This window comes from Neodiprion pinetum, chromosome 2 (assembly GCF_021155775.2).
Source record: "Neodiprion pinetum isolate iyNeoPine1 chromosome 2, iyNeoPine1.2, whole genome shotgun sequence".
NCBI lineage: Eukaryota > Metazoa > Arthropoda > Insecta > Hymenoptera > Diprionidae > Neodiprion > Neodiprion pinetum.
The window spans coordinates 14,188,269-14,206,730 of NC_060233.1; the positions used below are offsets into that span (position 1 = coordinate 14,188,269).

General features: G+C 39.4%; 1 protein-coding gene across 7 annotated transcripts in view; it reads right to left on the reverse strand.

Annotated features, from left to right (window-relative positions):
• Positions 1–829: 829 nt before the first annotated feature.
• LOC124211802 (uncharacterized) overlaps positions 830–18,462 on the reverse strand; it is a 28,056-nt gene continuing 10,423 nt past the window's right edge. For 5 of the 7 annotated variants that reach the window (XM_069133983.1, XM_046611233.2, XM_046611230.2 and 2 more), the window contains 13 exons: positions 10,558–18,104; positions 10,284–10,414; positions 9,284–10,054; positions 9,080–9,197; positions 8,864–8,994; positions 8,633–8,776; positions 7,089–8,480; positions 6,577–6,995; positions 6,145–6,378; positions 4,904–5,857; positions 4,663–4,792; positions 4,088–4,451; positions 830–3,640 (listed from right to left, as the gene is read on the reverse strand). In XM_069133983.1, the coding sequence (XP_068990084.1) occupies positions 1,848–3,640; positions 4,088–4,451; positions 4,663–4,792; positions 4,904–5,857; positions 6,145–6,378; positions 6,577–6,995; positions 7,089–8,480; positions 8,633–8,776; positions 8,864–8,994; positions 9,080–9,197; positions 9,284–10,054; positions 10,284–10,414; positions 10,558–18,104 (14,128 nt within the window). In that variant the 3' untranslated portion in view covers positions 830–1,847. The remainder of the gene's footprint in view (positions 3,641–4,087; positions 4,452–4,662; positions 4,793–4,903; positions 5,858–6,144; positions 6,379–6,576; positions 6,996–7,088; positions 8,481–8,632; positions 8,777–8,863; positions 8,995–9,079; positions 9,198–9,283; positions 10,055–10,283; positions 10,415–10,557; positions 18,105–18,462) is intronic. The other 2 variants (XM_046611232.2, XM_046611228.2) reach the window with 2 other exon arrangements.

The window sequence follows — 18,462 nt, forward strand, 5'->3', positions numbered from 1 at the left end:
CTTTTCGAGCACAGTAGAGGTTATGATTCAATCGCGTTATCTATTTAGGATTCTGCACTGTTGGTAGCATGTAAATAATTACCATTCAACTTCACATTTTCGACCGCAGCGCTATCTGGATTCCTCCGAGCGCAAAATGATGGTGAAATTTAAGTTACTAAACTTGTATCCGAGAACTCGGACCGATTTCTAGCACCGTGTCAACACGTCTTTACTGCCGAGACCCATTTAGGAACCGATGTAACAAAAACATCCGCGTGCTCGCCTCTGCGGTTATCAGGTCAAGTGGTACCCGCCTGCCCTTTGGTTTTAAGCGTTGAAACTAGAGCTGAACTGACCGCGCCAGGCGTGAACAGTAAATGAACGAATTTATCGGATTTTTGATTACTTCAAAGCCATTTGAAATGAAACGCAGCATTTGTTCACAATTTTATTATGCTTTGTTTATGGTCTCTTATAGAAATTATCGTTGGAAAATTGATAAAAAGTATTGATTTTTGGTGCAACAAATTCTTCAACAAAGCTGCATGTTTGCTAAGAACTTAGATCAATTTATGGCAGTTTTTGAAAATTTTCCGAAACTGGAGATTTTTCAGACAGTTTGGTCAAACTCCTTTGCACTTTTATTCCAATAATTTTTTGATTTTTAACAACACTTCCATTTTATTACGATTTTTTATGTAATCACATGGTTTCTATGTGTACAACTGACGTTGAACATGCAAGGTATGCAAAGTTTGGGCGCAAAGTTTGATATTTTCTGATACTCATTCCAAAGTTATTTTGGCCTCGGCTAAAACTAATTTTAACACAGATTATTTATGCATAATTATAAAAATCAAAAATATTTATTCACGTTTTTATGATACAGTGTATATACAGTTCCTAAGGTCTAAGCCTAGTTCTAAGCTTCCGGACACTTCTCAGTCTTGTCTTTCAAAAACCAACTATCCCCTAATCTTCTGCTCCATATGAATGAAAAAAAAAAGAGGAAAATTCATGTAAAAATGAAATATCAGGAATATTAAGTGGCAAAAACGAAATTTGAATTAAAATGAAACTTCAACGATATATCGACATTGTATGCAATGACATGAACTTGTAGTTTCATGGATGAAACAAAGCTGTGCATATCGCATTTAATTAGTTTTAGATACTACGTAAAACTTAAAGCTTTTTTTTCAATACACAAGTCGTGATTGTATTTAATTTCCTACTAGAACTGCAAGTCGTCAATAAGTTTCTCGGAGTAGCTTTAGAAGATTGGCAATTTAATTGCCAAGAAACCTCAAAGTTCAATAATGAAACCAAATTTAGAGATTTGCTTATGTATATAGTTATATTAATAATTTGTCCCACTGAACTTTTTTCATGAATTTCTTCATAATAATAAAGTTAAATCAAGCATGATACGGTGCATAAATCATGTCATATATAACTTTTTCACTGCAAGACTTTGTTCACTGCACATAAAATGATTCATTAGTTAGTTATCGTTGTTTATCGTACAAACCGACATTTTATGTGCATAAATGCTTGACAATAGTCATTTGGTGATATGGAAATACTGAATGTGGATATACACTTAATGGGAATAATAATATTTCATGGGAAATGCTGCCACAACATAAATTCACTATTATACAAAATAAAAAGAATATGCAAGCTGCGATAGTCCCTGCTATTAGACATTGAGATTGATGATCTTGTTGAGGATTTTGTACTAAAGACAAGTAATGTGTACATGAAAAACTATAGTGATTCAGAAAAATATAACCATGATTTGTTGTATCAATGGATCCTCGACATGTATCAAACTGTGTAATCGTTACTGGACAAAAACTCTTTTATGTACGATTTGAAAATAGTGCTGAACTTTTAAGATCTTGCCTAAGATCTTTCACCATTACTCTGGGATTTATGTTCATCAACTGACCAAGTGTCGCACAGTTTACCTTCATCTGATGTCCACCTACTGACATATATGTACTGAGACTAGCCAAGCTGATCGGTGGGCTGGTGACGCGATAGTAAGAAAATCCAGCAGGACTTCTCATTGGATTTCTATCACTGTTCGGAGAGCTTGCTCCTAAATGGTCTCTGCTAGAATTGACCAGAAAGCTTGATGAATGCCTTGTTAACGTTTTAGTAGATTTTCGCGCAACGCATCGCATTTTGTTAGGCGAAAATTGAACACGTGATGGTGGCTTTGCTGTTGACTTCTTAGCAACAGCATGCTTTTTAGGCTCAGTTCCGACTTTCGTTTCTCCGGTCATAGTCGTACTCATGACCCACTGCTTGGGCTTACTCCATTTAACTTTGGACATCATGCTCGTAACGAGTGAATCGTAGTTGGATATACTGTCTATTTTCAATTCCAATCCTGGATGAAACTCAGCGTTGTGCGCTGCTACTAGGTTTTGGCTGGCGAACGCTGCGTTGCAATATTTACACGTTAAAAAGTTCACATGCTTCACGACGTGCTTTTGCATACCCCCAATGGATACGGAGGTGAAGGAGCACTCGGGGCAACTGTATCCCCTGTGTTGCTCTTCGCATTCTTGTTTCTTAAAATGCAAAGGCAAATGCGAGTGGAACATGTCTTGGTGATGATTCATTTTTTCCTCTGTTTCGCAAAATTCATTGCACCACTGGCAAGTCCAACCTTGCTCTGCCATGTCATCTAGTTTGATAAACCGGGGCGGTAGATGACTGTGCTTCCGACGTATGTGGACTCTCAGTGTTGCTTTGACTCCCTTCTTGTCACAATAGCTGCATTGTAAAAGATTTTGAGGTGAGCTCTGCAGTGGCATGCACATCGTTTTGTACTTGAATGGCAAACCAGTTTTCCATTTTGAAGGATCATTTTCATCTTTTCGTTCCTTATGTATCATTTTCCAGTGACTTCTAACAGTATCTAGTGAACTACTATGCAAGCTACAATAAAAGCAGCAAAAGATAAGTTTTTCCGATGTATCGCCAGCTAAAGGAACTTGTTCTTCTTCAACATCGTCACTGTATTCTTCGATCCTACTCTTTTTTTCGTCACTCAGTACCGGGCTTCGATTGGACGGACCAGCCGTTGAGAGTTCTTCAACTTTAAATGGTGCATGCGGGTGGCTGACTTTCCAATGCTGCCAAACGTCGGTATCAGCAGATCCGCTAAATGCACAATGGCCACATTTTATAGTACTCTTATTTGCGTGCATGCGCATGTGCGCTTTAAAACCTGTCAAATTCAGTGCACTGAAACCACACAAATCGCATACATCGCGACAAGCGGTTCTATCTGTATCATCCTTTAATTTATTCAGGTCGGCTGCACTTGATTGACGTTTGCGTTTTTTCGTTTTGCCGGAACAAACCAAACCATATTCCTTTTCCCAAAACTCTTTAGTTAATTCGGGACCCCCAGCTGCAGGATTATGAATAATTTTGACCGGTAAATCAGGATGCTTGGCAGTAATGTGTTGGCGCATCAACACTTCAGAATTGGTACTTCTATCGCAATATGGACAAAGGAAATCCAGACGTTTCAGATGAGCCACTTGTACATGCAGTTTGAATCCTCGTAGCCTGGCAAACCTCATGTTACAATGTTTGCATAATAGAGTTTTTTCTCCGTCTTTGCTATCTCGAGCTGCAACGTTAAAAAATTTATTGTCATATCAATTATTTGTTAATTGTCGCCCCACTTGTTCCGAGCTAATGATTAATTCACTTGTCTACGTGATATTTCAGTTTCCAACATTTTTGGCACAGTAATTATCATTGAAAGAAGATGAGAGAAATTCAAAGTGTTGGAACATTTTCTTAATTGTCATTGAAAATATCGGGTTGGAAGTCTCAAGACTTCAGTACAAAATGGAGCAAATTTGTGAAATTAGAACTTTCCAAAAAAAAGTAGCACTTTAAAACGGTGTGCGGTTACGTAAGTAACTGCACAACCAGTGTGACATAAATATCAGTTTCCCTCTTCCCTCATGTGTTGATACTTGTTACCTTTATGCCACACATTCTGTTCATAACACAATGTGGTAAGTATTAAATTATCTAACATTAAAATAATAGTAATAATAAACCTTACATTTGGTAGATGTTGTTTTTTCCTTTTGTACTTCAGCCTCTTCTAAATTATCATCTTTCAGATCAATGACAAGATCGTTGTTATCTCTACTATCCTCATCGTCGACATCTGCCTCCATATTGGCATCAATGGAACTATCTTGCAATTTACTAATAGCATGTGTCAAGTCAAAAGTTTTCGAAGTATCATCAGTTGCTTTTATTACTGTTTGTACAGAGGGCTTAATTTCTTTCGCTGACTTCTTGAACTGTCTAGATACTTGAGAAGGCCCAGATGGAGTAAGTTTATCGACTTTTGTTTTTGAACTAGATTTTTTCGTTATTCCTTTAATAATACTTGTTTGTCTTTGCAATAGAGTTGTTACCTGAAAAGTGTAAATTATGATGTATTGACGGATATTCCTAATAAGCTACTGCAAAACAATTTAGTCAGGATGTCTTTGCGATATGCAATGCAATATAAAATTTTTTTCATCCTAATCATCTACCAACAAGCTCCTTGATTTTGCATATAACATTTCTGTTAGTGAGTATACAAAGAAAAAAAAGACTGGCTACAGTAACTTATACACTCACCCACTCCTCAATTGAATTATCAGGGGTAAGCATTTCATGGTCTGGCTCTTCGCCAGGATGTTGTTTAGTAAAATGTTTGACTAGCGTGTGACGATTTACAGACAAAAAACCACAAGCTCTGCAATGCCATCTGTAAGAATCATGCTACGTTGAAGATTTTTCATTTTCATCAGCATTGTACAATACCTTATATTGTAAATTGATTTATTAGTTGGATAACAAGATATTTAATGCCACTTACTTTTTGTACTTCAATTCTCGGTAGAGATGATCCCTTAAATCATGCTTATACCTCGTTTCAAAATAGTTGCAGAGTGTGCACACGTACAAGGTACCATTTGGTTTTCCGTAAGGGCCAAACTGACCCATTTCAGAGTCACTCAATTCGCTAAAGTCTTCTGAAATGCTAGTGTCAGTCACCGGATTTTCCAAGCTCTCGGGTAGTTTATCATCTTCAGTTTTATCTAACAATCGTAATTTGTCAACAGCACGAATCTTGCTCACTCGTTCGTTAATTGGGCTATTTGGTTCTGTTCCTTTCTTTATTTCAGTGGTTTTGGCTGTTATTATTTTAACTTTTTCATCACTAGATTTCCCTATTTCACTGGCAGTCGATTTACTGTGTTTAAACTTTGCCTGTTTGCCTATAATATCACTTCCTTCACTCTTGCGCTTGGCGCTTTTGACAGGAGAATCAGTTGCAGCTGCAGCTTCTTCGTCCTCTAGAAGGATACCCCGAATGTGTCTTATTCTGGGCATGTCGCGCCTCCACAGAGGCGTTGTGTCAAATGGTTCGTCAGTTGTGCCTTGATCTGTCATCTCCCCGATTTTTTTCAGACCACCTTTAAGTTTCTGGTAGATCATATCATATTTTATTTGAGGCTCCTCGGGGTGTCTCGAAACAAAGTGTTGTTCAATATTAATTTTCCCAGTTGTCTTGTAACTGCACTCGCCGCACTTAAACTGAGACCGTTCTTCATGTTCTGTCGACGCATGTGAAATCATTTCATTTTTATATATGCACTTATAATCGCACAAGTTGCACTTCCAGTGATTACCATCGCGATCCGGACCTTCATCTTCCACTTCATCCTGTACGTTCTGAGTAGTTTCAACGCTTTCCGGTTCTCTGATTACTTTCACGAACGGCCGTTTATCCCCGTGCTTGTCTGAAAGATGTCTCTCCACAACGTGCCTGTTTACAAATTTAAAACTATTACACGACATAGAATTTACTTATTAAGAATTGAAAGTTGTTGAAACATCTGACAAATTTATCTGTGCCTGGAAGGATTGAGATAGGTTTCCAAGGACCCATGTAGCAAAATATACATCAGTAAGACGTTTGTAATAACATGCCGTTTGCGTCAAATGATCTTCAGAGATGATCTGACGTCCACAATATAAATTTGACATATATTTCTTTGCAAAACATCCCGGTAAGCAAGCATAACTGAGTCAAATTTGCCACGCTGTACAAACCTGTGATAATGGTGGTGATTACAATGAGAGCATTTATATAATCTAGTGTCGTGCATTTTCAAGTGAATCCCCATCTTGTCTATCCCTATGTTTTGGGTCTCTTGTCCTGGCTGGGGTGACGAGCAGTGAGGGCAGCGGAAATATGGTTCGTCTGAATGTAGGGCTTTTAGATGACAGCGTAACATCGTGTCGTCAACTGTCAGGTAATTGCATTCGGCAACGCCGCACACATATCTAGGGTGAAATTCAAATTTAGGTAATTGTGATGACACCAACATGCATTCGAATTTCATTTATCAAAGTGCGTCTTCCTGTAGATCCTTAGTGTAACAAGATCCCTCCAAAGCAGATTGTGGAAAAAAAATTTTGCGGTGCACATGCCAGAACTAACACTGTAATTTCAGTTTCGATAACGGCAGTGAAGAAACATACCTTTTGTGTTCTGGTACAAACTGAGGCAAAGATGCATCATCGGTATTCTCTTTGCTCACGTCGCGCGATTTGCTGCCCATTCGCCCATTCTGATGCGAACTGCTAGCCAAGTTGACCATCTTATCAAACATTCTTTCCTTTTTATCCAAACATGGTACTGGATTCACAGGACCAGATTCAGGTACACTTTCATCCTTAGCATGAAGTTGCAGGTGTCGAATCATGTTTGTTCTTACTTTAGTTCTATATGGACAAACTGCGCACATCACTTCTCGATTATAAATAGCTTGGCGTGGCAGGGACTCTATTTCATCAGGATTAAAGGATAGCTTTTCAACATCTATGGATTTCTCGTTTTCCTTATCTGACACTTTTGTGGGTGTTCGTTTTTTCCCCCTCCCTTTCTCTGTTGCTCCACGCTGAAATAAAATGACACCTGTTTTTTAATCATACCTAACAAATGTATATTTCAAACACGAATAAACAAACTCTTGGATTGCATTCATACTAACTATTGGTTGGACAACAAAGAGGCCATCGGTTGATGGGTTCTTGGGGTCTGCAGGCACTAATTTGTTAGAAGCGAATTTATGTTTAGACTTCATGTGAGACATAGCTTGATACGGCATTGTGCATCTCATTGAACACAATGAGCATCCAAAGCGTTTGAGGCTGTGTGTCTTCAAATGTTCCAGCAAAAATCCCACTTTAACAAAACGTTTCTTGCAGTGCGCACAAATTAGGGATTTAATGTCATTATCGGCTGTGCAAGTTGATAGGTGGCATTTTAACAGCTCTGGTGTATCCGAATTGAAGCTACAATTGTAGTTTCCACATTTGTACAAGTCGCTGCCGGTGAACCCTGTATCTTTTATATCATCTAAAGTAAGCAGCTGCCTAACTGCGTTGGAAGTTGTTTCCAAGTTAGTATTCGGAGTAATGTTCAGATTTGTATCATTGCTATTACTTTCCATAACAGATTGTGTTTCCTCAGTTTTATCACTGGTTGTTGCGGTACTTGTTGATATCTGAGAATGCGTTTTAGCATTTTCAGTCGTTTTAACTTCAGGTTTGCTGGATTTTGTTACAGTCTGCGTGTTGTCTTCCAATATTTCTATATCGCTATCGTCTGAGGGTTCTGCTTTCTTTTCAGTTGAATCTATGGCTATTGGCGATGAATCAGAATATCCATCATGCGCAAAATTATTCAAGCTGTCAGAACGTTTGACACCCTTATCTCTCACTAATTGTTCGAGGGAATTTGAATGTGTGTTTAAACTCAATGGATCTGCTGCATTCTCAATAGTTAATAATGTTTTCCTCAAATCAGATTCTTCAACTAATTTTTGCGAGTTACCAACATCTGGACAGCCATCACTGTCATTATTGGCAGAGTATTCAAATGATAAACAAGTTTTGAGCCTGTGCTCCTGGGATTGCCCTAACGACGAATTGCTGATTGACTTGTCAATGTGTGATTTATCTGGTAGAAGTTCTATATTTAGCGGTATACAATACTCGTTCGGGTCATCTATCTCGGGAATAGATATCCTATTGTCAAGACTTTCATCCTCATTGGTGTCCTGTATAGTGTAACGTGACATTGCTGGTGTTCCTGTAGCGTTACTCTGGGTCTCACCACTTTCAGAAATTTGAGAAAACAAATTTCTCTTTAATAAGCTTATGTTGACTCCTCTGTCCGAACTGCTCAGGAATATCTCTGTCGGCGATGTGCTGCTGGAATTTTTTGAAGTACTTTGGTCATCATTTTGAGATTGAGGTTTTGCCAGTTGCCAACATTCCTCAGGGATTTCTTCAATGTTGGTTACAAGATCTGTATACTTAAAATCGTCTTCCACGTTTTTTACTATCAATTGATCAATCACATTTTGTTCCTTTGTTGCCTGTGGCGAAGAGAAAACAGAGTTATTTTACAAAATCCAATAAACCTTTACTTGCCGCAACAGCAAATATTACCAAGACTTGGTGATAATCTTAAGCTTAAGTTAAAAAATGTCTACGGTTACTATTCATACATTTTTTCTTATCAATTTACCTGTGACATAAGGTTTCTTTCAATGACATGTGGTGGTAGATTACAGTGAACGTTGCTAAGATGATTATGCAGCTCCCACAACATGTCAGACCCATTGACACAGTACATGCATTGATATTTGTATATTCCATGGATTTTGTAGTGCTGTGGAAGACGAATATTAGGTAAAATAGGTAATAACAGTTGAAAAATGTCAAGTAAATTATTCAGAATGTAATCGGGAAATCTTACAGACACAAGCTGCTCTGGTTTCAAACTTGTTTGAGCACACAAGTGGCATTTGTATATCGAGAGTAGTGGACCATGTTTTGTTTTCAAATGTGAAATAAACTTCTCAGGAATGTAAAAACTCTTCCAACATTCTGAAATTCGAAATTGTCACTATAGTGCTGTCTATTCTAAAGAAATATAATATAATACATATAAACTATAAGTAGGATAATTCACCTTGTTGGCATATAAATGGTTTTACACATTCACTACGATCCATGCGTTCATCAGGTATTTTATCGTGAATCGCCTTGCCTTGCAACACAGTTATAACCTGACTTGGATGACTGACGGCCTGAAAATCACGTCAAGTTATATGTCACTATAGCAAATAATGTACACCAGTCTCTCTGGTTAATTTGTAATAATACAACGTCGTACCTGATGTAGTTCTACATAAGATTGAGTTACAGCTCTGTAAAAGCAAAATCTGCATTGATACCGGCAGTGCGCATGTCGATTTATCAAATGCGCTTTCATTGCATCCCAATCATCTAAAACTGTACAACAATAAGCGCAGTTTTGATATCCGAAAGGTCGAATCGCTTTTTCTTTGACACAGACACTCTCGTGTTCGTTGCAATGCTTTTTGAAGTACTCTAACGAGCTTGTTGTATAAGTACAGTCACGTGCCATACACTTGAACATGTGACACAATTTCGCAGGCGTCAACATCAACTGATAAGCTTCTGGTGATTTAAGTTTTATAGCAATTGATTGCGCCACGCATTCCTTGTGCTTGAGCAATGTTGCTGTTCTTGTGAGCTTGATTATTTTGTAATTTGGTTTCACAGGGACTTGAACACTTCCAGCTGGTTTTACTTGTGTGGCTATTGTGGCTGTGCCAGTTGTTTTCACAATTTTTGGCATAAAAACTGACTTCTTTAGGTGCGTGTTGTTTTGAAGTTTTGAAGTAGATTGTACTGGTACAATATTGGTTACGACTTGCTTGTTCGAGGTTTGAGAAGTAGATGGGAGACTTTTCAGTGGAATTATTTTTAAGGGTTCCCCAGTGTTGTTCATGGTGTTCATAAGCCGTTGATTTAAAACAGACCTATTTCCCACTTTCTGTAGAATAATTGGGCTCTTTTTCAATATTGATATCCTGGGTTTCACGGGCGACGTTTCAACAGCTTTTCTTATATCGCTGATCTAAATAAAACATAGAAATAAAGACTTTAGCTGACTAAAACAATCCCGACAGTGTTAAATTATATACAACTAATAAACGGCAAGACTTCAACAGATATTGATCAGATATTTCACTGAATATTGGGCATACAGTTTTAACTTCTACATATTCGCCAAACAATGTGTATGGAAAAATTATTAAAATTAAAAACAACTGACCTACAAACTTGATATTATAGGGATTACTTACTATAGAACTTTCATCCTCTGCATCATCCCCTGTTGGAGCAAGACTGACAACATTTTCTATTCGTAAAAACGAGCATTCTTCTTCTGTGTCTGTCTGTAGAACATCCACTCCCAAGTCCGAAGCACTGCCTTCTGGTGTAAAATATTACGGGATTATGAAACGGTATGATAATGTACACGGAAAAGCTGCCTTAATACATTCATAGTGCTAATTAAAAAAAAACCTTAACGTTGCTGCAAAGACATTCTATAACAACGGAATTTTATTTTCGTACCAGTGCTGGATAATTGATTTTCTTCGTGAGCCTCGACTGGATTTGAAGGCACAGAAAGTTTGTCACCGCTCAGTCGTCGTATCCTAATCAAAGTCTTTGGTGGACTCGAGTCATCTGATGGTTCGAGCTTGGCTTCTTTAGGCTTAGTAAACTGGTTATTCCAGAGTTCTTTAATATGGGATAATGGTACAACATCAGGTGCTTCCGGAATGATCTTTTCATCATTCACCTGGTCAACGTTCATCTGCTCGTCATCTGTAGCTTGACTAGACATACCAGTCTTTGCGCTCTGTAGCTGAGCTGCAAGTCTCTGGATTGTGATAGCCATGAGACCTCTGGCGGAAGCATTATTATCAGTTGCAGTTTCCTTCAGTAACGAGTTGACATCTTGCGATATCTGATTCTCTGACTGCTCGTTGCTAGAATCTGACTCAAAAGGTACAAATGTACTTGTCATTTCGACGTCACTTGTCTCCGTATCACTACCAAAATCTGGCAACGTATCATCAAAGGATACCAGCGGATCTTTTGGCTTTGATTCTGAATTGTTTGAACCATTCAAGTTATCTTGAAGGCTCAAACCTTCTTCGCAATTCATCGAGATGTTCAAATTTGAATCAGGTACAAGCGTTATTTGATTGAAGGAATTTTCATCTATATTCAATTTGGACGGTTTTTTGTCACAAAGATTTTCTTCCACATCTGATTGAAATAAATTTATGTCCGAGCACGGCTGGGATTTGTCTGGCAAACTCATAAGTGGATCACGACTATTTCTCTCTATTGCATTCGGTTCCTTATCTACTTGAGAATTTGTATCCATTTTGACTTTCAGCTTATCGATTATCGACAGAGATTTATTTATTCCATCTTTGTTGACTTTAATCCCAATATTTTCGACGATCTCCTGCATCTTTTTTTTCCTTTGTAATTGAATCTCATGCTCTTTAATTGCTACTTCCGGCGGACATACAAAGACACTCAAGTTTCCACCAACAGTTGACGTTTCGTTTTCTTGCTGTGGCAAAACAAATGCTGTTTCCATACTTTCATTGATTCCAATTTTTTCAACAACTAATGCTTTCTTGCCTGCTGCGTTATCCACTTCTTTTTCACTATTTTCAGCATCAGTTGGTACTTGCAAGCAAGTGCTTTCTTCAGTAATTTTTATTTCAGTATTCACATTGGCTATGGAAATTTTTTTTTGTGGACTGTCAGTACCTGTCATCGGAACTTGTTGTATGTCCGTTGCATTCTCAATAATTTCTATAATTTCATCTGTCTGGTCTAACACTTCTGTGACTGTCACACTAGTTTTTTCAGGAGTCGATACATTATCATTTCCCACCATATTGTCCTTGAGCATTATAGTGGAGTCAATCTTGGTACTAGATCCTGCATTAACTCTTTTTGACATATTTATTTCAACGATTTTCGCAGTGGAATTGTAACGATGCTTTGTGAGTAAATGTTTTTCAATGTTGCACTTCTTTAGTTGTACAAAATTGCATAGCGAACAAATGTAACCGTTTACGGCATCTTCCTCAGGTATACTATCTTCAATGATTGCCACCGAAACATTGTCCGCAAATTTACGACACACCTTATAGTAATGGGATTTAAGAGAGGATTTCGCAACAGTTTGGTATGGGCAGCTGACACATTTAAATCTATATTCTCCGGTATGACCAGTACAATGTTCATAAAACGCTTCTTTTGCAAGTTCCTTTGTATCTGTTGTACAAAAAAGGCAGAATCTACAATTATATTCGAACTTTTCATTGCTACACGACTTTGGACCAGCTCTTCTCATATCACTGTTACTCGATTCTTCAATAGCTACTTTTGCGTCGGATTGCGGGAGTCTTGAAATCAGAACTTCATCTTCAGGATGATTTAATTTATAATGATGAACAATATTTTTACCCGTAAATGTGCACAACATACACTTATACCTCTCTTGGCCTGTCCATGCATGCTCGAGTAACTTTTCAGCTTCTGAACTGCTTAGATCCTCAAACGTGTTGACTTGGTCAATACTGTATACTTCATTATCAGTGATATGCTCAATGTCGGCTGGCTCACCATCGTCTGTGCTTTGTTTTTTATCTGGAATGTTCATGTTTTTACACCCTCTTACTTCAGAATTTGAGTTGACAGAGTCTGTGCCTGGCACACTTTGTTGAAAGGTAACGTCATCATTATCCAAAGTATCATTGTTTCGAGATAGATTTGAGTTTCCTGGTTCTTGCGACGCGTCTAGAGATTCAACAATATTCACAGTTTTGTCATTCAGATCAGCTTCTAATGCTGGAATTTCAGGAGATATTGAAGCGGATGTTTTCTTCTTTTTCCTTTTCTTCTTAGATAGAATACCCAATTGCCAGTTGAACTTTTTCTTTTTTCGCTTTGTGACACCTTTTTTGATTCCTTCAGTATCACAAATACTTTCATCCAATTCTTCATCCGCATCTGCATCACTTTCTTTCTCAATTTCCTGTGTGACTTTTTCTGTAACAGGTTTAGCAGTTAGCCCGATCAAAATGTTACTCAGCAATTCTTCATTTGTATCTTGTTGACCTTTGGTTGTATTTTTGGTATTCGAACTTTTGGTATTCCTTCTACTGAGTGTGCTACTACCAGACATGGAGATGTCTGACAGAACGCTACCTTCGTCAGTCAACGACATTGTATCGTCAACTTTATCTTCGGTGGTTTTGGCAGACTTGTCGTTTTTAGATCTTTGATTGTGCGTTTCAGTGGTTTGCATGCGAGTTTTTCTTCTAGATACTCTTAGACTTACAACTACTTCGGGCTCAGGTCGAGATTCAGGTTCTGGATGGAGGGATATATCGACGGCTGCAGCCAGGTCGGACACATCAATGCCAAAACTTTCATCCGAAGAACTTTCGAACATTATCTTGGAAGAGTCAATTCTACTGGGTTCCGTTTTTTCAACTATTACTCTCGGGATACGTTTGCTACGTCGTAACATCACTTCCCGCGATTCCTCAAACTTTTCCGCGTCGAGAGATTGCGAAGCTTCGGACTTTTGCGGCGATTCGCTTGGCTCTGTTACTGTTGTTGCCTCTGATTGCGAACTATAGAGAGACTTGAGACTCTCGGACGGCGTTAACGAGTTTATCAGTGGTTCATCGTCCTCGCTATCCGAAGACTCTATATACTGCCTTGAAATGACTTTCGAAACCCGTTTGGAAGTTCGTTTTTGTAAACCGAGATGCGACCCTTTGGTAGCTTCTGGTTGCGAAGCTTTAGAAGCTTTATACTTGTTACGATTATTCTGATCGAAATCATTTGCTTTTAACTGGTCCGCAAAATCTGTTTCATCAGTTTCGGAATTAATGGTATGTTTGCTACCGGATTTACGTGTTTTCTTATCGGCCGCGTCGCTAGAACTGTTCGGAAGCGTTGGTACAGTTGAGTTCAAATTTCCGTTCCCTTCTTTGATCAATCTGCACATTCGATGTCCAGTTGCAGTAACAACTCCTTCACTTATAAACATTTCTCTTATATCTTCCTGTAACATTTCCAACGAATTTCTTCTCTTATTCTTTATTTTTGCCGGCACCTTTTCCTTAACTTTTTCATTTTCGTCAAGTGGCTGCGGATTGTTTTTGGGTAAATTTGATTCGGCCAGCTTGCTGTCCACAGGGTTTTCGGTAGCTGATTCTTTTTTCTTTGAACCTTTCCCTCGTTTTTTATAGCCCCTCTTTTTCTTTGGCGTTGAAATTGCCAACTCTTCAACTGCAGTTGTGGCATTAGAAACTTTCTCATCTTCGTCGGAATTTTTCGATTTCTCCACAATATCGAGTTTAGATTCTGATGCAGTGTCATTATCATTTTGACTGCTAGCATTAAGTTTGCTCTCCTGCCCAATGTCGGCAATTTTTGTTGGATCATTGGTATTCTGTTCATTCAACGTATCTTTGAGCAAACCTAATCTATCTGCTAATGATTCTTCGTCCGAACTATCTGAAAAAATTACACGCCTTTTCTTTCTTACTTGCAACTTTCTTGATTCCATGACTTTTTCTGTGCTTGAGCTACTGCTTTCAGAGTCTGACTCGATAATTTTTTTAATCTTTTTCATTTTCTTTGAATGAAGAGCTTCGCCTAGTTTGTGTAATAATTTCGCTTGGTCAAAAAGTTGTTTTCCCTGGCCAAATTCAAAGGATTTTCTAATTAAAGCTTCGATCCATTCTTTGGTTACTTCTTCTTTCGGCTTAGATGTGTCTGATTGTTTTGGAGGGTCAATACTATCCAATTGTTGGACAGAATCGATTATGGGATGTACTTGAGTAGAAGTAACCACAGCGTCGTGAACATCGTCTCCAATTGGCGAAACAACTTTGTTATTTATAGCATCGTGAACTTTATTATCGTCCAGTTGTTCAGGTTTCGAGATATGTACAGCCAATGCGCTTGCCGCATCATCCGTTCTTCCACTTTCCTCTTTCGCCTTTCGCGTAATTTGATCGCCTTCATTCTTCTCATCTTTAGCATTTTGCTGACTTGTTACAGGTAATTGTTCGTGCATTACAGAAGAACTGATCTCTGATACTTTTACTTCAATGATGGCAGTTTCAATTTTTGGCGGAGGAGGTGGAGGATCGGGCCGTTTGATTTTCGGAATTTTAAACTTTTGGAGGCCATAACCTTGTCCAGTCTTAGCTTTAGTATCAATAACGCCATACAGACATTCAAGTGGGGAGTGTAACTTGTCTTTCAACATTTTATCGCTCTCCTTATCTTCAGCTTCAGATTCTCTGCGATTTTTCGCTTCCATTAATTTCTGGTTCTTATTTTTCTCCTTTCCTCTCGGTTGTATTCCATTCGGGCTGCTCTTTCTGCTTCCCTTTGTTTCAGAAATACGTCTTCTCGGATCTCTGTCACCGGATGATCCCACGACGTCTTTGACCGAATCGACTACATTGAATGCGTCTTTTATCAATCGAGGGTCTCTAACCGTTGTAGCCGCTACAGTCTCTTTGGGTATAACTGGACTCGGCGGTTTCTGCTCGGTTCGCATGCGAGGATCTCTTTCGGAAACTCTGTTATCTTTGTTCAACCGAACTCGATTATCCCTCTCATTATGGCCGTCGCGTTCCCACTCTGTTCTTCGAGAATCGCGTATGAACCCGCATCTGGAATCGCCTCTACCACCCCTGTCGTTGTAGTAACGCTCCCTTCCTCGTCCACGCCGGTTCCAGTCATTGTCATTCCGCTCTCTGTCCCGACTCCAAAGCGACGAAGGAGTGCTAGGCCTGGTGTAAGGTGCGGGCGTTCCTGGTCTACAGGCTGGTCCGTCATTTCCGGACCTGCCACGAGCGGAATCGCCGTCCCTTCTGTATCCAACATCGCTAACCCTGGTCGTTGACGAGTCCCAGGTGTGTCGCGGTTGAGAAATGTCCGATGGCCTGTCGTACGACGCGTCATAGGATCGGTTCTCCATTCTGGTATTCCGATATTGCGGCCCAGTCGGATAGGCGGACGGTGAAAGCAAGGGCGGTATCACGGACGTTGGACCGGGCGTTTCTTCTCTGAATCCGCCTTCGGCGTGCAGACCACGGTTTGTTTCTTGCGGTCGAGATGCCGGATTGATCATCGGTCTGATCGGTGGCGGGTGGGGATTGAACTGCGGTATTCTAGATTCGGGGTCATTCATTTGGTGAAAATCGGGGGTCATTCCTGGAGGACAGTTTGACCCCATTTGCCACATATCTTGATGGAAATTTGTATTGTTTTGGTTGCGTTGGTAAGTGTTGGAGGGTGCTTGTGTGGGCGGGGGACGAATATTTCCACTGTAATTTGGCCCCGAACCCCATTGGGGAGAGTTAGTAAACTCAGGGGCCATGGGTGAAGGTAGTAACGGGTTTCTTTTCGTCATTGTTCCCGTGTTCCTATTGAAGTAGTCGACGTTTTCTCGCCTGTACTCGTCATTCCTGCCAAGCGTACATGCTGCATCAGCGGACAGAACATTTGACTGACTGCGTCTCTGGTAAAGCGGTGCATTCCTTATGCTTTCGTCAGTCTTTGAGCCCGGGTCCATATTATTCCGAAGATTTGGGTATGTCATGTTTCCTACTTGCTCCTCCGATGGTCGAGACAGATTACCAGAAACTACATTCATGTCTTTAGCGTCATCTCCACATTCTCTTTCTTGCAAATCTCTAAATTGCCGCGGGTGTCGCTCGTAATTATCCGCATAGCGGTGTTCCTTTTCATTTTCCTTCTCTATCATTGTATTTTGCATCGGAGATGGCGGAAGATTCCTATGATCGACAGGTTTATCTGCGCTCAATAGGCTCGGAGATAATAGCGGCTGTGATATTCTAGGTGGTGAAGGTGTTACTTTGGTATCACCAGCTTTGGAAGTTTCGGGTCTCGAACTTGACGAGGAAATCGAATGCTTATGAGGTAAGCATCTTCGAGCAGTTAATTTAACAATATGTTTATCTATTTCTTCCCATCTCCTTTCACTTTCTCTGTCGATGTCTTCTTGAGTTAACACGAAACTATTCGGAACTTTCGATACTTCGCTGCCTTCCTTCAGATTTCTTCTTTGATTTCTACCTGCCAGCGTTTCCATTTTACTTTTACCGACATCATCTATCCCAGAGTTCTTTGAAGTCTTGGATTTTGCATCGTTAGCCGCAATATCTTTGTTATGTTGATCTTTTTTTCCGCAATCACTTTCCTCGCACAGTAATTCGGCTAGATCCTCTATAGAAAGCGGTGGTTCAGTAAGTACCGACGGCGGTGAGACCAGTAACGGTGTAGAAGGTTTCGGGCTTAACTTTGGTTGATTAACACAGTCTTTTTGGCGCGGCGATGTAATTTTTAGTCTTGGAAATAATATATCTGGATCGGGAGACTTGAGTCGAACTTCTGGTACATTTACTGGGGATTGTGACCTTCTATCAGAATGCATCGTACCGGCGCTCGTACTACCGTGCCTACTCTTATCAAAAGTTGGCATAATTCTCCGCAATCCTCCCAAGGAAGGAGCAGGTATAGCCGGTATATGGCGAGGCGCCATTGGTACATGGGGTCTACCCTCCGGAATGACTTTTTGTGGTAAATTATCGCAAACTAATTTCGCAGCAGTAGCTACATCGGTTCCTGGCGCAATCACAGATTGCCATGTGTTTCTACGCGATTTGTTAATTTGATTCTCTGACTCCTCGAGCATATCCCACTCAGAGAAAGGATCATTGCTATCCGACCCGCAGTTATTTGAATTGTGATTCGTAGAATTTTGGTTATTTTTACATTCGGCTTTACGCTCAGTGGGAATGATAATTGGGATTGTTACTGGTATGTTTTCACATTGATCGGGACTGGCAGGTTTACTGTCACATTTACAGGTGCTTGCTTCATCACTTCGCTCGGTCGGTATAATAATAGGAGTCGATTTTGGCATATGTTCAGGGCTGCCAGTTGGACTGGGGCTTGCCGGTGTTTCATTTTCCAACATTTTTTCTTGAGAAGGCTCAGCTAACTTGGTCTTAGCCGTGTCCTTTGAACTGCAAAAAAATTTCTCATCATTCTTCCATTTTACTCTACAAATGTATATTAATAATACATTTACAGTACGGTGTCATAATAATGTGAGGCTTAAAATTAAATTCTTACTTGTTCATTATAATTAAAACATAAAGTCTTTTATGTTGAACAATGTTCACGGAAATATGTAACATTCTTTCAAATAAGTGCAAATTGTGTAAAATTCTGTTTTACTGCAGTAGTAATTATGAAAGTGATGCACTGGCATTATTAAAAATATGATGTAGGAATCAATTTTTCATAGGACTAGACTGCTCTTTTGAACTTTTATTTAGTAAACCGAAGTTGAGAATCCTCCATCGAATTTAACATATTCGA